The 23,404-nt window shown below is 40.0% G+C and overlaps 1 protein-coding gene across 3 annotated transcripts in view; it reads right to left on the reverse strand.

The window, feature by feature from the left end:
• Pkhd1 (PKHD1 ciliary IPT domain containing fibrocystin/polyductin) overlaps nucleotides 1-23,404 on the reverse strand; it is a 544,477-nt gene that overhangs the window by 236,958 nt on the left and 284,115 nt on the right. For all 3 annotated transcript variants that reach the window (XM_029477026.2, XM_021159032.3, XM_085835877.1), the window contains exons 49-50: nucleotides 9,257-9,434; nucleotides 7,740-7,935 (exon numbers count right to left, since the gene is read on the reverse strand). In XM_029477026.2, coding sequence (XP_029332886.1) covers nucleotides 7,740-7,935; nucleotides 9,257-9,434 — 374 coding nt within the window. The remainder of the gene's footprint in view (nucleotides 1-7,739; nucleotides 7,936-9,256; nucleotides 9,435-23,404) is intronic.

Raw genomic sequence — 23,404 nt, forward strand, 5'->3', positions numbered from 1 at the left:
CAAGTCCTATTCTATTTCTACAGGAAGAAGCATAGCCCTCCCTAGCAGCTGCAATAATTGTGTTCCTATTGTGATGAAGACCTCCTCCTGGCCACCCCCCTACAAGTGGCCATTGTGTGTCAGGAGTCAGTGATTATACGCTTGGCCTGATGCTTTGGGGAACCCAGCTGCCTAAGTGCTGACACACAGAGCATGCGGAAGGCCAGGGAGGGGACCAGTAGAGGTAGAGGCAAGAAGTGGGGGAAACCCAGTCTGCGAGATGGTCTGACATACTAGACCTTCTGCATAAGTCAAGCCCAGAACAAATGAGGCTTTATCGGGCCCCAGTGATGAGGGGTCTCATCTCCCTTTGAAGTGGAGCTGAGCATGGGGCCTCACAGCTTTCCCTTCTTTGGACCAAGCAAACATCCTTCTTTTGATATGCTACATGGTCATTATCTCTGCCCCATTTAATGATTTTTGATTGAAGGGTGGCGGCTGGGTTGCTGAGAGGATCGTTAGAGAGGCTCCACACAACCAAGTCCATAAGAAAGGCTCTCCTTGTGTCTGGGCCTAAATTTGGAATTTCTTAACAGTGTGCACTTGTTCTTGGAGGCAGATAAGGGCTGAGCGTGAAATTCTTAATTAAGCAATAAATAGAGAGTGGGGTGTCAGCAGATGTAGCCAGTAGCCATGGCAACGAGAATCACATGGGCAAGAGAGATGGGACTAGATGGCGGCCTCAGGCCTGGGCCTGACTGACAGCTGAAGAATCCTACAAAGCTTGTAAACCAGATTAATTAGCTGACTAATTATTTCATAGCGTTAATGTAACTAAAAAATAAAAATAGTTCACCATGAACTGAAACATTCCTGGGGGGCAGGGCAGGGAGGAGACAGTAGCAACAGAAATGTTAAGAACGTAGCTTGGTAGGGCAGACATACAAGCTATCAAGTCAAACTCCTTGAGCAGAGGAGTGGGATTGCTGAATTTGACTCCTGGTTTGCAAATAGGAAAGATTGCTCTTTACAGTTGTGTGTGTTCCTAAGCATGCCTGAACATTACAGCTGGGGGCATCATTCTTCATAGTTCACCACATCAAATACTGCTTCTTCTGGGTCCTAACCCACACACATCAGTAACATGACTCTCCTGTGCCCTCCTTTCTAGGCAGCTCCCTGTGGGATATTTTCAATAGCTTTGGAAAGGCTCCCCAAATGGCTCTCCTCAAAATGGGGTCATTTGGTTTTGTGGAGTCCAGCTTCTTGAGCTTTTCTTGAGTATATATTGGATATTAGTCCCCTATCAGATTTAGGATTGGTAAAGATCCTTTCCTAATCTGTTGGTGGCCTTTTTGTATTATTGACAATGTCTTTTGCCTTGCAGAAGCTTTGTAACTTTATGAGCTCCCATTTGTCGATTCTTGATCTTACAGCACAAGCCATTGCTGTTCTGTTTAAGAATTTTTCCCCTGTGCCCATATCTTCGAGGCTTTTCCCCACTTTCTCCTCTTTGAATTTCAGTGCCTCTGGTTTTATGTGGAGTTCATCGATCTACTTAGACTTGACCTTAGTACAAGGAGATAAGAATGGATCAATTTGCATTCTTCTACATGATAACCGCCAGTTGTGCCAGCACCATTTGTTGAAAATGCTGTCTTTTTTCCACTGGATGGTTTTAGCTCCCTTGTTAAAGATCAAGGATCCAGCAATACCTCTCCTGGGCATATATCCAGAAAATGTTCCAACTAGTAATAAGGACACATGCTCCACTATGTTCATAGCAGCCTTATTTATAGTAGCCAGAAGCTGGAAAGAACCCAGATGTCCCACAACAGAGGAATGGATACAGAAAATGTGGGACATTTACACAATGGAGTACTACTCAGATATTAAAAACAATGAATATATGAAATTCCTAGGCAAATGGATGTATCTGAAGGGTATCATCCTGAGTGAGGTAATCCAATTACAAAAGAACTCACTTGATATGCTACTCACTGATAGGTGGATATTAGCCCAGAAACTTAGAGTACCCAAGATACAATTTGCAAAACACATGAAACTCAAGAACGAATACCAAAGTGTGGACACTTCACCCCTTCTTAGAATTGGGAATAAAACACCCATTGAAGGAATTACAGAGACAACATTTGGAGCTGACACAAAAGGATGGACCACCCAGACACTGCTCCACCTGGGGTTCCATCCCATAATCAGCCACCAAACACAGACACTATTGCATATGCCAGCAAGATTTTGCTGAAGGGATGCTGATATAGCTGTCTCTTGTGAGGCTATGCCAGTGCCTGGCAAATACAGAAGTGGATGCTCACAGTCAGCTATTGGATTGAACACAGGGCCCCTAGAGAAAGTACCCAAGGAGCTGAAGGGGTCTACAACCCTATAGGTGGAACAATATGAACTAACCAGTACTCCCAGAGCTCATGTCTCTAGCTGCATACGTAGCAGAAGATGGCCTAGTTGGCCATCATTGGGAAAAGAGGCCCTTTGGTCTTGCAAACTTTATTTGCCCTAGTATAGAGGAACACCATGGCCAAGAAGTGGGAGTGGGTGGGTAGAGGAGGAAGGGGGGGTATAGGGTACTTTCAGGATAGCATTTGAAATGTAAATGGAGTAAATACCTAATGGATGTCTCACTAAGTAAAGTGTTTGCTTTACAAACATGGAGACCTAAAATTAGTGTCTGGAACCCATGTAAAACGCGCCAAGAACAGGAACATGCACTTCTAATCTCAGCTCTGGAGAGACAACCAGGAGAACTGAACCCCTGAGGCTCACTGGCCAGCTAATATAATCTAATTGTGAAGTTCCTAGCCACTGAGAGCCCCAGTCTCAGAAAACAAGGTGGATGGCACCTAAGGAATGACACCTGAAGTTGGCCTCTGGCCTCCACATACATTTATGCACACATGTGCATCTGTAGGCATGTGTGCCTGCACACGCACAAGCATACAAAATAAAAGTTAAAGTGAGTACTAAGACATTGAATGTTAATGGAGATAAAAGAGAAATAGCCCATTGAGAAAGGTTTTTCCCAGAGTATCAGATTATGCTATGTAAGCTGGGATCTATTTAAATGCTTTGTACCACATTTCCAAGAGACAAGTGAATATTCGTAACCTCCTTGTAGTAGTCAAGGTATTGAGGCATGGTGTGATTACACAATGCCCTAGGTAAAAGAGCCTGTCAGCCACTGATTAAAATCCTCAGCTGGAAGTACTGGCCATGAGGTTTCAGAAGCCCAGCACTCCATAAAGATGTTTACTGATCAAAGACAAGACTGGTCTCACTGGAAAAGAGAAATGGAAGGGTCACAATGTATATATGGCATATTTTTCACTGTCACTGGGGACCAGTGAGAAGTTTTCTTCCTTGGCAGCCTGCCTAGAAGGCCCTTCTCCGCCTTTCGCAATGGTGATCAAAGATTAGTGGGTAGCACACTCTAGTGGAGGGATCCAGAGCCAGGAGCTAGACTGCCTGGGTCCTGTTCTTATTCTTGCTTGGGCCTAAGGTTAGACAGATACTTTTAAGTCTCCTGTGATAAAGTCAAACAGGAGAGATGTGATAAGGTTGCAAGCAAACAGTACAGAAGATCATCCATTTAGAAGCACTTAATGTTCAATGCACAAAAAATTACAGCACAGAGGAAAAGACCTTGACACAAAGTTCCACCTCTAACCAAGAACCTATTCACATCTGATACCCACTGGCTCAGGGAAAATCAATGTTTTCCAATGAACTATCACTGGGTATATCAGCCACACTACTGGGCAGGTCGCATGTTCAGGAGTAATTAAGAAACCATGGTTTTATGTACATTTTGTTTTTTGATTTTGTCTATTGTTATTATTTATTAGATTTTGTTTGGTTTTCTTTTTGTTATTTGGGGTAGAGCTTGCGAAAGACAGTGATGCTCAGTGGGTAAGGAGATGGGGGAATCTGGGAAGATTTGAAAGAGGGAAAGGAATATGATCAATGTATACTGTATGAAAAAATAATAGTAATAAAAGAGAAGTAGTTAATGATTGAAATCTATCCAGTTGTCAGAGATGTTGTCTCAGAAGGAAACAGCAGCTATGGAAAAAAGAACAACACAGAAAAAACTGACCTGAGTTGGGTCTGCCTTAGGACATCAAGCAGTTTCCATACATTAGAGCCAGACTTCTACATATGAAAGTCTTCTAGTGTTTTGCATCCTCGAATATACCTGTGAAATCTCGACCTGCATCTTTTACATAATATATCCTCATGCTAATCCTAATAGTAACAGAAAAACTAAACACATAAATAAATGTAAAGACCCAACTAATGTATCAAATATACAATACAAATCCAGCACTATTCTTCCTATAGGTTATGTTGGGGTGTCAGCTACAATAAAAATACTGTTATTAGTGAAGGCAGGCAGGTGAACGCATGGCAGTTGTCATGGCAACAGGTGCACAGGTCCCTGTCGCCTATGGGTGACATCATCACTGGATTCTGAGGCTCACTTCAGATGCCAACAATTAGGATATTAGGAAATGCGCACAGATTTGTAGGGTGCATGGTAGTAATATCCATTCTATTCCTACAGAAGTTGTAAACTTTACACAAAGGATATCTGTAATTATGGTCAAATGCCCTTGGTCCTGTGGAGGATTGATGCCCTAGCATAGGGGAATTCTAGGGTGGTGAGGCAGGATTTGGGGGTGGTGGTGAAGGGAGCACCACCATAGAAGCAGGGGGGAGGGGAATGGGATAGGAGGTTTGCAGAAGAGAAACCTGAAAGGAGAATAACATTTGAAATGTAAATAAATAAAATAACCTATTAAAAAATTATGGTTGAATGCACATAGCCAATGCAGCTGCACGGGGAGCTAATATATGGAGCAGTACACATCTTGATTCCAGACCAGAAATGGGAACATAAATGTCTGTAGTCACTCATTTGCCACATTGATTAAAGACATAAAAAGGTGATACTGTCCAAACTCCTATTGGGCATCCTCTTCAAGGTTCAAGGGTCTCTAAGTTCATTAGACAGTCATTCTACTCTTGGTGGATTCTTTTTTTCTGTTCCAAATCATAGGCAAAGGAAGGGCTATGAGGATATTCTGGTACAAAAGAAATTATTTATTAGTGAAAATCTACTTACCTAATAAAATGTCTTTTATCAAAATAGTTATGTAATGATGACTATCTTTTGATTAGGGCATATTAGAAATGAAGTATCCATAGTTAAATTCAGTCTAAGGAATATATATTTCAAGGATTTTGTCAAGAAGTTTTCTTTTTATAGGAGGAGAGCACCAACTCTCCCTTCATTGCTACTAAGAGTCAGTAGTGACAAGGCTTTTGTGTAGGTCAGACCCAGTTTTCATATGGTTACGCACAAGTGGGAGAGACATGTGACTCAGAGCAATTGCTTACTATTCTGTAGCCTTAGGGGTCAGATCTGGCTTGTGGTGGTGGATAGCACTTGCTATGTTGATCAGGCTCCCCAAATTTGTCAGAATCTGTTAAGAACAATTTATAACAAAACCATCATTGCAGAAACTGATTTTTATCAGATCCTCTTTCTTGCACACCACCACAAAAAACAGTGCAGTCACTAAACCCTAAAAGGTCATGAACAATTAACTAAAAGTGGGAATCTATCTGGCCATCTAGATGAAGACTATTATTTGATTAGATCATATTAATAAATGGTTAAGGCTGATTCAAGTAGACACCATGGTTCTCATGACAAGAAAAAAAAGGACATTGGAATATAAAAAAATAAAACCAAATAAAAACTCCAGGAGGTCAACAATAGACAGTCCTGACGCTAACACTGGGATGCTATAAAGTGCACACATGAGGAGGTACAGAAATGTTTCTGCTTTCAGACTGCAAGGACAGAGGGTGCCAGGTTCCTTCTTCCTGAAACTAATCCTAGCTCAGGACAGACATAGCCTACCCTCCAGTCCTCGAGTCCATGGAACTGGACAGACATAGCCTACCCTCCAGTCCTCAAGTCCATGGAACTGGACAGACATAGCCTACCCTCCAGTCCTCGAGTCCATGGAACTGGACAGACATAGCCTACCCTCCAGGCCTCGAGTCCATGGAACTGGACAGACATAGCCTACCCTCCAGGCCTCGAGTCCATGGAACTGGACCTCACGCCATCTTGATTCCCTAACCTCAGCAGCTCTCCAGAGTTTCTCAAGGCATCAGCAGATATTCTGTGCTGTTCCCTGTGTCTGTGGTCATAACTGGCCAGACTGTCATCTTCATAGTCCCGGATAGTTGGTGGTTGGTTGGGTTCAGCATACAAGGAAGTGGAATTTATGTTAAGTGTGACTTTCCATTCCACACCTGGACACCATTAGACTCTGTTATTAACTCCTCAGTTCTCTCTCTCTCTTACTGTCCCCCCTCTACAATTACCTCCTCTTCTACTTTCATGACATACTTATTCCATCACACTCTCTTGCTCCTCCATGTACAACATTTCCTCTTCTCTGAGTCCTCTTTTCTAACTCTATCTATCTATCTATCTATCTATCTATCTATCTATCTATCTATCTATCTCATACAAACACACACATATATAAACTTTACATATGAGAGAAAGCATACAAAAATTGTCACTCTGAATCTGGCTTACCATAATGATCACTGGTTCCAAACATCTTCCTCTGAATGTCTTAATTGAATTCATCTTTACAGATAAATAACATTGTATATATGTATCACATTTTCTTTTTAAACACCTCTGTTAATGGAAAGCTATGCTGATTCCATTTCCTAGCTGTTTGTGAAGGACATATGAATAAGCACAGGCAAGCAAGCATCTCTGGTATGCTGATCTAGGAGCTTTGCATGGATATACACCTTGGTCACATAGTAGGTCTGCATTTAGTTTGTAGACAGACTTTCATACTGATTTCCATAATAACTTCACTACTTTGCATTTGTGACAGAGATGAATAAGATTTTCTCTTTCCATTACATCCTTTTTAGCATTTGTTGTGTTCTCGATGGTAGCCATTCTGACTGGAGTGACACAGACTCTCCAAGCAGTCTGTTTTTAAATTATGTATATATGCATATGTCTAATTATAGTTTTATAAACATAAATGTCATGTTCCCTTGGATCCCTGGAACTGGAGTTAGTTCCAGTAGTTGCTGGGTAACAAACTCATGTCCTCTCTAAAAGCAGAAAGCACATTTAACTGCTGAACCATCCCTCCAGCTCCACCTCAAAGCACTTGTAATTTGTAATCATTTTGCTACAAATAGAACGCTATCTTAAAATCAGTTTAAAAAAAAGTGATATTATAAACATCTTAAGCATGATCTAGATTAAGTACTTGGATAAAGAATTTCATATTCCACCCTTTATTTAATTGAATGTCCTTTGATGAAGGCCCTATTATTATTTTAGAAATAAGGGGACTACACTGTTGAATACCTACTTATTACCCACCACCTTCTAATGAAATATATACAATTTTATTTATCTCTGTAGAAGAATTCAATTATGACAGTCAGAGGAAGATGTTTGGATGTAGTGGGTGATAAATACTGAGTTTGGTGATTGAGATTTAAACCCATATGATCTGAATTTAAAGCCTATCCATCTCATTAAAGCACACAACACAGTTGTCACCTTTGTATTTATATCACAGCACAAATGCAGAAATTCAAGAATTAAGAAAACTTCTGATCATACGCCCTCAAACATACCTCTGCAAATGAACACTTACCCAGGTAGGTGAGCTGCCTCAACTGCCTATTGAAGAACCAATCACAGGCTCTGTCTTGACTAGGCAAAGGCTGAAATGGAAGTGCCTGGCCCTCCTGACTCCCACATCTGAGGAGGATGTCAGGATAAGGTGGTAGGTCCCTGTGCATTATCAGGAGGTGATTTCCAGGGGCAAAGCTGTCAAACGTTGCTGAGTACTAAAGAGAGAGAGAACAAAAACCACATTGATGATGGAGAAGACGCCTTCCCCTCAAAAGGAGTCATTTTAGCAATAGAACAGATCAATGCTAAGCCACACATTCTGTGTGAGGAACAGGCCTACTTGAGTCTATTTCACAGTGGGGCTACAAACCCATTAACTGTAAAGATTGGGGGAAAAAAGCCATGGGGTTCCTATTGTTCATAACCACAGTTAAGGAAGGAGCAGACCATGGCCCAGGCAAGTAAATTGACTTTTCTCAAGTCAAGCAGCTGTAAAGGAAAGGAGAACATCTACAGTTCCTTCCCACCTAGCCCCAGGACACGCAGAGGCAGCAGTGGTAAGAACTGTGTGTGAGTCACAGCAATAGCTGACACTCCTGGGGCACATTCCATAGCACGAGGCACCTTTGATTCATTCAGCGCCAAGAGCCCAGCAATTGTGGATCTCACCATACCAGTCTACATCATGCTGCAAGTGCCTGTGCATCACAAGACAGGACAGAGTTGAGCCAGGACACAAACCCTCCTGTGTCACATCCTTATCCCAGTTCACTTAGCTTTGGGGAAATCCCCTTGAGTGTTTTCATGGTAAACCCAAGACTATAAAAAGAAGCAGAGGTCGGGATATTCTTTCTGAGGGTCATGGTGTGATGGGAAAAGATGTGTCCCTCCTGTTTCCCCAAGATACACATTTACAACTATGTGGACACATGATACATGGGAAAAATAAAAAACAAACAAACAAAAAAAAACCCACATGTGGCAGGGAAATAAGCATAAGGAAACACATTGAATTAATTTTTCCCTTTTAAATTTTATTTCATGTCTTATTTGCTTTGTTATTGTTGTTGTTATCATTTTTTAAAAAACGTGGCCACTTCCTACCTCTCTATTACCCCTTGTAATTTGATTCTTTCCATCCTAGTCCAGCTTGGAGAGGCACAGATTTGCAAATTCATCTTGAGCCACAAGGTGGCAGTATGAAACATGTAACTGCTCAGTTAAGAACTTTCCTCTGCCTGCTAACTCTTAAAACCGTGATAAGTTAGGTTTTCACCTATGATTTTTTTAAAGAAAGTATACAAAACTCTTACAGCCTACTTTTTATTGAATTACTTAATTTAACATTTCTAGAAGATCTAGATGGGATTTTTAAGATTCAAGATGGGATTTTTAATACCAAAATTTTCAAGATGAACAAACCATGTATCAAAACATTGCTGCAGTTTCCTGCATGAGCATCATTTACAGCTCATTCTTTCACAGAAGTACAGAGAACCCCTTAGTGTGTAAAGAGATACCAATGTACGGGGTTACCTGCAGAGATCTGTTCATCCAAGGGCTCTCAAACTGCAGCGAGTAGGTCTCTTGATCCAAGAGTAGAGCCATCCAGCCGTAGTAGTTAGACAAGGTGTCTTCCACATAATTGACAGTGATTGTCTTATTACTGATGTCAGTAATGGTTAAATCCTTAGGAACATCAAGGCTATTGGCTCTACAGTGAACAAAAAAGAAAAAGAAAACTAAATAAGATTTCCAAGGTGGGCCTGGGAGATAGCTCAGCAGTTAAGAGTACTTGCTGCTCTTCCATAGAACCTGGGTTTGACTCTCAGGCCCCAGCTGCTAACGACTACACATAAGTCCAATTTTAGGGGACTAGACTCCATCTTGTAGAATCTATGCATACTGAACAGATATACACACAATCAAAACATAAATATATTTAAAATAAATGAATTAATAAAATCAAAACACAACTAATTCCATGGTAATTTTTCCATTCTACATCTAAAACCTTCCTCTTCCGTTCTCTGTGTGAGTCCCTGCTGGTGATACCAAGCAGCTTCTATGTGTCTACAGAAGTGTCCACAATCTATGTAGGTCAAAACTGCCCGCTAGAAGATTGTCACCAGAAGGACTGCATAGATTACATGGATGTGGTGGAGCTAGGTAAGCAACAGTCGTTTCTGAGCCCACTAATAAATGTCACCTTAATGAATCCACGTGGGCTGGAATAAAACATAATTTAAGAAATGTCCACAGTAAAAATTTTGCCATATAACAAGCTTGTTAACAACAAAAACAATCATTATGAGTAATTTGATGTTCCTATAGGAGATTTCAGGAGCCCAGAACCTTGATGTGTCACAACTCTTCAGAAACCTTCTCCAACTGCCTAGGAAAAACAGCTTTCCTGGTGTTTCCTGGAATGGAGATCTTGGCTTCTCTCCCAGGGTCTGGCCTACTGCACAGAACAAATGGCTGTTGCTGCACCTTGCTGTTCCTGGGTTTACTTCTTTAAAACCACAAATTGTACTAACCTTGAGTCAGACATACTTCTTTCTTTCCCTTAGCGGCTTCCATGCCAGACAAGGGCTCTATACACATTGGTGCTGTTCACACCCTTTACAAATTCAGACTGGTTGAATAGGGACTCACAAAAGCAGTCTGTGCCATCTCGCTAACTTTTAAAAGGAATTGTAGGTAGAGCTGCTTTTCACCAAATGAAGAAACTGAGGCAGATCATGGTAGCACTTAGATTACCTGATTCATTCTGTATAGCTCATCCCAGAAAGTGATTTTGAAGATTTTATTGGAACATAAATATATGGGCAGGAGAGATGTCTCAGCAGTTAGGACCACTGACTATTCTTCTAGAGGAGTCGAGCTCAATTACCAGCAACCATCTATAACAGGATATGATGACCTCTTCTGGTGTGTCTGAAGACAGTTAAAGTGTACTTATATACATAAAATAAATAAATAATTTTTAAAAGAACATAAATATACTTAGCCAAAAGTTAGGACTCTTTGTACAAGAAGCTAAGAATGGATCAACTTGCATTCTTCTACATGATAACTACCAGTTGTGCCAGCACCATTTGTTGAAAACGATGTCTTTTTTGTACTGGATGGTTTTGGCTCCTTTGTCAAAGATCAAATGACCATAGGTATGTGGGTTCATTTCTGGGTCTTCAATTCTATTCCACTGATCTACCTGTCTGTTGCTATACTAGTACCATGCAGTTTTTATCACAATTGCTCTGTAGTACAGGTTGAGGTCAGGCGTGGTGATTCCACAAGAGATTCTTTTATTATTGAAAATACTTTTTGCTATCCTAGGTTTTTTGTTATTCCAGAAGAATTTGAAAACGGCCCTTTGTAACTCTGTGAAGAATTGAATTGGAATTTTGATGGGGATTGCATTGAATCTGTAGATTGCTTTCAGCAGGATAGCCATTTTGAATATATTAATCCTGCCAACCCATGAGCATGGGAGATCTTTCCATCTACTGAGATCTTCTTTGATTTCTTTCTTCAGAGACTTGAAGTTCTTATCATACAGATCTTTTAAGTGGATCAAGGAACAGTGGTACACACCTTTAATATAAGCAAGCACTTGGGAGGCAGAGGCCAGCAGATTTCTGAGTTCAAGGACATCCTGATCTACAAAGTGAGTTCCAGGACAGTCAGAGCTATACAAAGAAGACCTGTCTCAAAAAAACCAAAAAACAAAAACAAGGAAACAAACAAACAAAGAGACACTAAAACTTATAGAGGAGAAAGTAGGAAAAAGCCTTGAAGATATGGGCACAGGGGAAAAATTAGCTGAACAGAACAGCAATGGCTTGGGCTGTAAGACCAAGAATTGACAAATGGGACCTCATAAAATTGCAAAGCTTCTGTAAGGCAAAAGACACTGTCAAAAAGACAAAGAGGTCACCAACAGATTGGGAAAGGATTTTTACCAATCCTAAAACCTATAGGGGACTAATATCCAATATATAAAAAGACCTCAAGAAGCAGGACTCCAGAAAATCAAATAACCCCATTTGAAAATGGGATACACTCGTACTCCCCTTATGCTTACTCTCCTCTATCCTCTCCTCTCTCTCTCCTTGTTCTCCCCCCTCCCTCTCACTCTCTCTGTTTTGCTCTCTAGCCATTTTTCTCACTCTCCTTTTCTGCTCTTGGCCATGGCCAGTCTCTCTCTCTCTCTCTCTCTCTCTCTCTCTCTCTCTCTCTCTCTCTCTCTCTCTCTCTCTCTCTCTCTCTCTCTCTCTCTTCTCTCTTCTCTCTTTCTCTCTCTTTCTCTCTTTCTCTCTCTCTTTCCACTTTTCTCTTTCCCCCTGTCTTTCTACAATAAAGTTCTAAAACCATAAAAAAAAATTTGGGTACAGAAATAAAGAATTCTTAACTGAGGAATACCAAATGGCTAGAAAGCACCTGAAAAACTGTTCAACATCCTTAATCATCAGAGAAATGCAAATCAAAACAACCCTGAGATTCCACCTCACACCAGTCAGAATGGCTATGATAAAAAATTCAGGTGACAGCAGATGCTGGCAAGGATGTGGAGAAACAGGAACACTCCTCCATTGCTGGTGGGATTGCAAGCTTGTACAACCACTCTGGAAATCAGTCTGGTGGTTCCTCAGAAAATTGGACATAGTATTACCAGAGGATCCAGCAATACATCTCCTGGCCATAGACCCAGAAGATGTTCCAACTTATAAGGACACATGCTCCATTATGTTCATAGCAGCCTTATTTATAATAGCCAGAAGCTGGAAAGAACCCAGATATCCCACAACAGAAGGATAGATACAGAAAATGTGGTACATTTACACAATGGAAGACTACTCAGCTTTTAAAAACAATAAATTTATGAAATTCTTAGGCAAATGGATGGATCTGGAGGATACCATCCTGAGTGAGATAACCCAATCACAAAAGAACTCACTTGATATGCACTCACTGATGAGTGGATATTAGTCCAGAAACTTAGAATACCCAGTATACAATTTATAAAACACATGAAACTCAAGAAGAAGAAAGACCAAAGTGTGGATACTTTGTTCCTTCTTAGAATGGAGAACAAAATACCCTTGGAGGGAGTTACAGAGACAAAGTTTGGAGCTGAGATGGAAGTAAGGACCATCCAGAGACTGCCCTATCCAGGGATCCATCCCATAGACAATCACCAAACAAAGACACTATTGCATATGCCAGCAAAATTTTACTGACAGGACCCTGATATAGCTGTCTCTTGTGAGGCTATGGAAGTGCCTGGCAAATACAGAAGTGGATGCTCACAGTCATCTATTTGATGGAACACAGCCCCCCCCCCCAATGGAGTAGCTAGAGAAAGTACCCAAGGAGCTGAAGGGGTCTGTAACTCTATAGGAGGAACAACAATATGAACTAACCAGTACCCCCAGAGCTTGTGTCTCTAACTGCATATGTAGCAGAAGATGGCCTAGTTGGCCATCACTGGAAAGAGAGGCCCTTTATCTTGCAAAGATTATATGACCCAGTACAAGGGAATGCCAGGACCAGAAAGTGGGAGTGTGTGGGGAACAGGGCACGGGGGTGGGGGGGGGAGGATATAGGGGACTTTAGCGATAACATTTGAAATGTAAATGAAGAAAATATCTAATTTTAAAAAAGAGAGAGAAAAAAGTTAAGACTCATAAAACAAGTGGAAAAAAAAACTAAAAAATAAAGAAAAGATTTTTAGATGGTCAATAAATAGATGGCTGTTTTTCTCCTTTTCTTTGGACTACACAAAAAATGTCACCATGACCTTTAGGTACAAGCAGATAATTAAGCTGTGAAGGCAAAGGATAATGGGACAAGGAGGGTACAGAATTCTCACAGTAAGATGGAACTTAGATGTATCTAAACCTACTTTATAGCCCTGTGGTATATGATAAGAAGGAAGAACCTGGATGAGAGAGATCGTTCTCACTACATCAAAAAACTTGCCATGATCTCCTGACTTTAAGGGAATCCAAACTTTTGCCTCCTAAGTGCTTGGAATTATAGGGAAGTGCCCCCACACCTATAGGCAAAGGGCAATATTCAATACCTGGGCAGCCAGGAGACTGAGGCAGAGGATCTCAAGTTGCAAGTCTCCCTCAGCCACTAAGAGAGATTTTGTTTATGCTGGATAGTTTTGTCATCTTGACATGATCTAGGGTCATTTGGAAAGATAGAACCAAACCATGCTGCTAAGGACACCTCCTTAAGATTGCTTTGTAGGGAAGTCTGTGGGGGCATTTTTGTTTTTTTTTTTATTAATGATTTATGTGGAGGGCCCAACTCACCGTGGGTAGTATCACCTCTGAGCATGTGGTCATGAGGTGTTTGAGAAAGCAAACTTAGGGAGATGTGAGAGCAAACCAGCAAGGAGTACTTTTCCATGGCCCATGGCGTCTGCTTCAGTTCCTACTTCCAGATTCCTGCCTTGAGTTCTCTTTGTGAAAGACTGCGGTAAGGACACGTAAACCAAACAAACCCTTTTCTCCCCAAGTTATTTTTGATCATGCTTTTTTAGCACAGCAGCAGGAAGCAGACTATTATAGTTTTCAAATAAACAAATAGAAAAAGGTGCTTTTGCAAATTAGAATAAAATATAAAGCATTAGATGTAAAATATAAATGTGAACTATATATCAAATGAATTAGCCTTTTGACATGGAGACATAATTGTTATCTACAAAGTACACATTTGAGAATCACACAATCCAGTGACAAAATAAAATCAAAAAGATATTTCATAAGGTTTCAGTAAGTTTAGGATTTTCTGATAGTCTATCCTGGGTTGCTGTGATGTATGTGTGGTTACAAGCCAATGGTTCAGTACATCTCGGAAGGGTATTTGTGATATTCTGTCCTTTGAAAACATGGCTATAAGCTTTGGTGTTACAGAGCATTGACTGAGGAATTTCTTGTGTTAGTAAACCTATTTGCTTCCCACACTAGTGAAATAAAAAGGATCAAAAAAAAAAATAATTGGGCATTTGGAATAAAAGAACTAGTCTGTCCCAGAATTTACCTATGTAGTGTTACCTAGATCATTATAAACTTGAAGGAAGGAATTTTCTCTCTTTGGGTTTTAGATATTGAGGGTTTACCTCATCAATTTCTATAGGGATTTGTGTTATAACTGCTGAACAGGTTTTGGCTTATATATTTAGAGCCAGAATGAACCTGAAGGAGATTTGCTCCAACTTCAAATCCAACACCTAGTCTCCCTCATAGCATTTTATCATATCCCTGTTCCTGCTTAACGATGCATTCATACTCTGTTTGTAGATTTTATAGGTACAATCTTTAATATTATTAGTACTTGAGACAGGGTCTCATCACATAGCAAAGGTCGACATCAAATGCACTTTAAATTTTCAATCTCAGACTCTCTACAGCTATGACTGCAGGTATGTGTGACTATAACCAGATAAAATGGTAGTAGTTAGAAGAAAAACATTAGAATGGAGCTATGAGTCCTAAAAGTGTACATCATAATTTGTCCAACTAATACATTAAGAATAAACACATGCATCTAAGAAATGAATGTAAAATGAAAGTGATAAGAGGAGAGATAAATTTCAAGCAAGAAACATCAAGGAGATTGACATGTTGGCTCTAATGAACACCATAGTCCAATTTGGGATTGTATTCTTCAGAGATCTATATTGTTCATCTTTAACACCAAATCTTTCAGCTTCTACATGGGCATAAAGTCCTTGAGTAACAAACTATAGGACCGTATGCAGAAGAGAATAAATGAAATATCAGAATCTCTAATCACTGATTTGATGCATTAAATGAAATTTTCTTTAACACGATAACAATTCAAAAGGTATTGTTGAATGAATGATCAATTACTAAGTGTGTCAAAATACGTTAACTATCTACTTTGTGATATATCTCTGCAGTGTCTATACAGAAACTTCTAAACTTGTTAACCAAAGATTAGCAGTTGATTATAACTTATTGAAATTTCTTAGTGCCACTCAAAGCTACATAACATTTACCAAAGTGGATCATACACTTATATGTGGTGGTTGGAAGTGCTCTTCAAACATGAACACTCTGATTGAAGTAGGTCATGCTGAGGTTTCCATATGAACTTCTAGCTTTTTTATTCTACCCACGTTCTGTCAATTGATACACTTGGGGAAACAGCTTAATTTTCTTTTGTAAATGTTCACCAACCTATGAACTGGTCTTTGTTCCTGGAAGGGTTTCTGCTAACTTAGTACTTCAGAATTTTGTAGGTATTCATTGCAGACACCATAGTGGCCAGATCCTATAGACAGTAATCTTTTGTGAGATTTATATAATTGTTGCCACTGCCTAGGTTATCATGGGAATTTAAGAATTCCTTATCTTCCATAAGACAGTAGTGAGTGGTGTTTGGCATCCAGACAGCCTGTAATGTTCCTTAGGGCCTAGGTGTTCTCTGCCTCATGACACTACTTGCCCAGGTCTTTGTGAGTTCCACCAACATGTAGCAAAACTTGTTGAGTAGTTCCATATGCAAAGCACAGTAAACATGCTGGGCTGTGATTTTCAATCTCACTGAAGTCAAGTGAATCATTAATCTCCACGCAGTAGGCTCTGTCTCTTGGCTCCATAAGTATCACCTAAGCTCCGGAAGTCACAATTCCCTCCAATTCCCTAAGGACTAGAAAGCGGCCACCATTATGCTGTCCTCGATGTGCTGCAACAAGTAATTTTCTATCTCCTATTCCTTGTCCTGAGCCAACTCATCAGATTGCCCCAGAGGTTCACCATGATCTGAGGTGTTGATGTTTGGGGATGTAGACCTCCATAGTCAACACAAATTTGGCAACTTGTATTATCGGCCTTTAACTTCCTCCTCATGCTTCTTCCTTATGAACAGTAACATGTCCTTGAGAGCCTCAACTTCCTTTTCTATAGCAGCTAAGCTAAGCTAGTAACATCAGTGATCTTGCAGAGACACTAGCTTCCCTCCATAGATCAGAATACACATTACTTACTTTTCTCTTATGATAAAATATCATGATCAAGGCAACTTATATAAGAAGGAGTTATGTTTGCTTTTGGCTCTACAATGATGAGAGTCCATAGGGGTAGAGGCCTGGTACCAAGTATCAGGCATGCTGGGATGAACAGGAAGCTAAATGCTTCCATTTCCAAATGCAAGCTTCAAATACCACTAAGAAACATTCCTTATTGAAACTATGATAGCATACAACCAACTCATTCTTATACCTGATTCTATGATCATCAGGAACAATACAAGCAAAGTTGATTTCCAGAAGGCTATTGCATTACTCACAGGCTTTGCAAAGATCTGAGCACTCAGCTCTTTGGTAGTCTTGAATGTAACCCACTCCCTCTGAGCCAAAGTTCCCTTTCCTCCAACCATTCTTGAATTTTGTTCTTTACTTTCAATTCTCCATCTCTAGTTTCCTGGAGGAGGACAAATGTTCATTAAGTTTTCTCATGGTTTCCACACTCCAGATGTTTCCCATCTCCACATAGTCTCCTAGCATTACCACAACCTAGTCCCTGAACCACCAGGTACCCTAAGAGCTGACAGAATAAGAAATGAACATCTGGTCATCTTAGATCCTTCAGATCCTGCATATACACAGACCATATTTCTGGTCAGACAGACTCAGAATTGTAATAGTTGATGGAGAGGGAGATAGAACATAGATGAAGTTCAAGTTGTCCAAGGATAATAGTCAGAAATTTAGGACTTGTGTTTGGTCACCAAAATTAGTATAAACTAGATACTAAATGAAAAAATGTAGGAGTACATGTCTCACTACTTTCCTAGTTATCATTTATACCACCTTATTCCAGAGTTCCCAGGGACTAAACAACCAACGAAAGAATACACATGGAGTGACTCATGGCTCCAGCTGCATATGTAACAGAGGATGGCCTCATCTGGTATCAGTGGGAGGGGAGTCCCTGGGTTCTGTAAAGGCTCTATGCCCCAGTATAGGTGGTGAGGTGAAGGTGAGTGGGAGGGTAGAGGAGTTCCCTCTTAGAAGCAGTGGGGCATGATGGGATAGGGGTTTTGAAGAGGGGAAACTGGGACAGGGAATAACATTTGAAATGTAAATAAATAAAATAACCAGTAAACATTTTTTTAAAAAGTTATTTAAATCGTATCTTAATATATCTCAATATAATCAGCTGGGTATATTTCTGAGCAATTATTTTTAATTCTCTGGAACAGGAATATGTCCCAAGAACCCCCTAGTTATTTTGACTAGAGTTAGTTATTTATCCAATTTCTTTCACTATCTTTTCTATTAGCCAACTAGGATGTTAATTTCTAAATTAGGTTCCTATAGGTTGCAATTTAAGTTTCAAAAAAACAACAAAACAAAACAAAAAAAATCGTATATGTCCCCAGTTTCTAAGATTTTATAAATATTTTCCCTTCTAAATGTTGCCAACATCTGATAGCATCAATGAAATTCTACTTGATTTAGGGTCCTTTTTACTACTCGCTGGATAGTCTTTTCTTCCATCAGCACACAATAACATTGTAGTGGCTACTCAGTCACCAAGAGACCCTCCATAGCCCATAGTGTAATTCTAAACTGACTTTCTTCTTGCCTCTTTCTGCCAAGCCAGCTCTTCCTGTAGAGCCCTGAGTCTATCAAACCTCTCTCATACATCTCAACCATTCAGGATGTACTTTCCTAGACATCCATGAAAGCCAACTTTCTGTAGTGTAAATAAAGAAATAGGTACTAAGCCTGGCTTCATCACAGCTGGTGTCAGAGTGATAGTGCACATTCTAAAAAAGCAAATCAAAATGTAAAAGGCTCATCTCCCTGCAGGTAAGATTGACCGTTGCAAGCGGCCAAACTTTGAAGTCAGCATAAGTCTTATCCTTCTAGGCCAAACGCCAGCACTGTCAGTGGTGGGCTTCTCTGAAAGGCACCAAAAGAACATCAAGAGTCAAAGAACACCATGAAGGGAATTTACCAACCATAATTACTACAATCTTTGCTTGCCCTAAATAGCCACCAATTTCCCTGTGCCCTAAATAGCCACCAATCTCCCTCTCTTTACTGTTAATGAAGCAAAGGAGCACAAAAGTATTTCTAATTTGGAGGAGCCAAGGGAGTCTGCATGGGCCATTAGCAGCAGAGAGCTTCATTACTAGGGGAAGAAGTCTCTCCCTGAACTTCGCATGGCTTTATGTGCAAGAAATCAGGAGGCAACCAGTCAATTTTAAATGTTAACCCTTACATTTCCATGGGCAACAGTTCCTACATACTCTCAGAAACACAAAAGGTCTCTGAGCCTCACATGCAGCATTTTTTCTCATCATGAAACTGCCTTGTCTCATAAGGTGCTCTGTTAAAGGGATGAATGATATACAGTGAAACCCAGCTATATCTCCTCCCATTCCCTATCCAATTTCTCCCATATCTCCCTCAATATTTCCTCTCCCAACTACATGTATTTTTTGTTGTGGTAGTGGTCACTGACTCATTGGGCTCAGTTAGTTTTGAGCATGTGTGCATAGGTGTAAAGCCATCTGCTGCAGCATGAGAATTCTACCAACAGGTCCATCCTCCAAAAAGAATGACTCTCTTAAAATAATTTTATCTATCTATCTATCTATCTATCTATCTATCTATCTATCTATCCATGTAATGTGTGGAATTTTTGTGTACAGTTGTTTTCCTACATGTATACATGTACACAACACCAGTGTCCTGCCCTTGTAGGCAAGCAAAAGACATTGGATCGCTTGGGACTAAAGTAACTCACAGTTGTGAGCTACCATATTTCTGTGGAGGACGGAATCCAGTTCTTCTGGAAGAACAGCCAGTGCTCTTCATCCATGAAACAACTTTATAGCCACAAGAATGATTCTTGTTAATTAAATGAGATGATTCATTAGACTAATAATGTATTTATTGCTAAAACTTCCAAATAAGCATAACAATTTACCATCTTAGTTGCTTAATAGTTGCCAAATACTGTACAGAACAGTTGGATGTATAGTGCCCACAAAGAATCTGCTCAATTATCAAACAACCAGTGAGAATAGGCACTAATTCCCTGGGCCCCGTTTATCATTATCTTGAATTTCCTGAGGGTCCATATCTCTACATACTAACAAAAACACTGCATTAAGCACCAAATATTATGAAATCTGAACAACTGAGAAATAAAACATCTATAATTACCCATTTCCTAAGCCAGATATATAATAGCCAGCCACAAATGTTGCTCCAAGCAACTCCTGGATATTTATACTTGCATATCTTTTTTTTAACTGAACAAAACAGGGCAAAATCAAATTTTTGAGCAGAGCCAACAAACCTTGGTGGCATGCCTTTCCATGAGCACTCTTCAAAGTTGCCCTGAACTCAAAATATCCCTCACTGTTAGCCTTTCTGCACACCTGGCAGCACCTACTATATAATACTATTTTATGCAGTTACTAAGATTTCCAATGTGAGTGTGCATGCATGCATGAGTGCATATGAGGAAGGAGGAAGAAGCAGAAAGTGCCTCGGAAACAGTTCAGTACTCTACCCTCTGAGTAAAGCAACAAGAAGCCTGAAGAACAGAAGGAAGACAATTTTCAGTCTTTCATAAACTTTCAACAGTTCTTCCATCATCAAAGTAAGGGTCTGTAGAGAGTCAGAATATTTGATATAAGCACTGTTATGTTTCTGGAGAGCACAGCACACTAACTGTCCTCCACACCTTTTCAAATGCCTGCTTGCTTCTATGTGTAGACATAGCGAAGGTACAAACTCATTGTAGAGAAACCTGAGTAACAACATCACAGTTCTCCCAAAGGGACCATCTACTGCTGTGCAATAGACTTAACTGTTGTGTTAAAATACTACTTGTTGCATATTCTGTTTTAGTCTGTGAAGAATGATATTCTTTTACCCTTCAAGCTCCTTGGGTTGTACTTTTTACACCATGTTATCCCTTTCCACAGACCTCAGGAATCTAGCTAGAAGGCCTCCTCTAGAAAGAATGCATTCTTAGAAGAATGCAACTACTTAGCAAGGTTATTGAAAAATAATTGTGCATTTACTAGATAGGAAGACAGGCTAAGATCTGTCTTCTCTCTATGTCTAGACACCTGCTACTGGATACTGGTCACTGAAAGCAGCTCATAAGAACCTATTGGACTTACTACTCTAAGTCCAGCACGCTTTTATAGTTTCAAATAAATCAAATGACACTCATTCATCATGGAATTATCCAAGTGCTACTAATCAAGACTTTATTCTGGAATGTTAGTTGAACATTTACTGATGCACAAACATATATTGATGTACTGTTTGTTTGGTTGGTTTTGGTTTTTCGAGACAGGGTTTCTCTGTATAACCCTGGCTTTCCTGGAACTCACTTTGTAGACCAGGCAGGCCTTAAACTCAGAAATCCACCTGCCTCTGCCTCCCAAGTGCTGGAATTAAAGCTGTGCACCACCACTGCCTGGCTGATGTACTCTTTTATTATTCATTAAACTCAATGATCAAATAGTGTCACTATTGGTGTTTCATAGCTTGGAGTTTACTGTGATTTTTAGATGATTTTATGTTTTGGTTCTGTAACCTCCATAGCAAAAAGAGGATAATACATCTTGAAATCATCCTGTCTCACAGGGTGTTTTATTAAAGGACCGAATGATACTATTAGTGATGCTATGCCTATTTATCCCTGGGAAGGGGAGTTAGGTGATTATTAGACGAAAAGCTAGGCCAAAATTTCCATTTGAACTCTTCTTTACTTTTGCATTCACAGAGGCAGGGGGTGCCTCATACTTTGAACACTAACACATTAAGAGCAGTTACATAGGTAAAAACTGAACGCAAGCACGACAGGAGAGGGTATTAAGCAAGATCTAAGAATCAAAGTGATCAACGAGAACATTAACCTTTCCATTCCCAGAAGGAGAAAGGGAGAGTCAGAGGACACAAAGACATGCTGAATCCAAGATGAGGTTACAAATGGCTCCAGAGTCTGTGCCCTCCAAGGAATTCTACTGAATTAGCACAATGTGATATGATTTTTGGAAATTATTCCCCTTTCTTCAGAATTTAGATGGTTACATCTGAGCACATGTGATTGTGGCACCTGGCATATATTTCATGAATGTAGAAACCTACAGTACTCTCTTCAATTACAGAATGTCTACATGTTGTTTTCAAAATAAAAGATACTGCACAGACATGTTTAAAGTGGGACTTACTGAATACATGCTGTATGACTGGCAATGACCTTGTGATATAAATACCATTATGTTCACTGTATTGATGTGAGAAACGAAATGAGCCTTGTTGAAAAGAACACACATAGGAAGCTAAGAAGTCATGACTTTACCCACTGATTCCAACTGCCTCTGCATACTCCCGTGTCTGAAGACTAACATGGAATGCAGGCATCTAACCTGACCACACTTTATGTGTAACCTACAAAACCCAAGCAGACTGGTTGGCCAGCCTATATTTTTCATTTGCTACCTAGAAGACAGACTCAAGATCTGATTTGTTGAATATCTAAATAAGCCTAAAAAAATCGAAGACTGAAAATTAAAACCAGATGTAATTCCTAGATGATAACTGTGAGAGTTAAATTCTCATCCTCCCTCATTACATTCTTCCCTACCACAATAAAGTCTGTATACGATCAGAGGAAGGAAACATTGGCAAATGTTAGCAACAGATTGGGGTGGAGGTGCAGTGAAGAAAAAAAATTAGATGTTAAAATATATACTCTAATTAACTCATAGCCCCAGGATAGCAAAATACTACAAGTAACTACGAAAGGATACTAAGTGTTCTATGATTTTAGAAATTTGGGGAATAAGGATAGAGGATAATATGTTAATCCCTAGATCTTTTGAAGAAAACGTAAATGTCACTGGGATATCATGGACATAAAGCATGGAAAATAATAATGTGAGAAGACAATTTGGAGGTAACAATTTTTTTTTAATTTATATAAAACCAATTCAAGTCAATGTGTGCTTGATGTTATATTAGCACCATAAGACAAAACAACAAACAAACCCACCCTGTTATCCTCCTTAACATCTGCAAAGGAATGAAGCTTATAAAACTGTGCAGGAGTTATGAGTATTGATCAGAGGAAGTCTAAAGAGCCAGCACACAGCAGGGATAACAAAGTGCACAAGATGCTCAGGGAAGCTCATCAAAGAAAATCACCTTCATGCTGAGCTCATGGAAGCTGAACCTTATGAACAGAAACAAGCAAAGAAGTAACTATGGGCTGGAGGGCTGGGGGAATAGGGTGCTGCCAGGACTTTATGCAGGTAGCAGACCATAAAGGGCTGGATTGGGTTTGCCTCATGAAACAGATTTTAAGCAAGATCAAGAAGAGAAAGGCTAGGTCTACCCAGGTTAGAGCATCAGCAAGTGGCAAGCTAAGATGCTTATGTGATCACACTGGTAAAAGATAACTAAAGCTGGACTGGAGATTAGTTAGCCGAGGGAAAGACTCAGGATGGACTACTTTGAAAAACTAACTTCTGGAAACTGGTCAGATTTGAAATCCAAGTATTCAGAAGGCAGGGCAATTGCTGACAGCTTGAGGGCAACCTGGACAGAGAATGAAACTCAACAAGCACAAGACAAAATGGCAGGGGCTCGGGGAGTGG

Source organism: Mus caroli, unplaced genomic scaffold, assembly GCF_978045245.1.
Source record: "Mus caroli unplaced genomic scaffold, Mus_caroli_1 scaffold_1, whole genome shotgun sequence".
NCBI classification, from domain to species: Eukaryota; Metazoa; Chordata; class Mammalia; order Rodentia; family Muridae; genus Mus; species Mus caroli.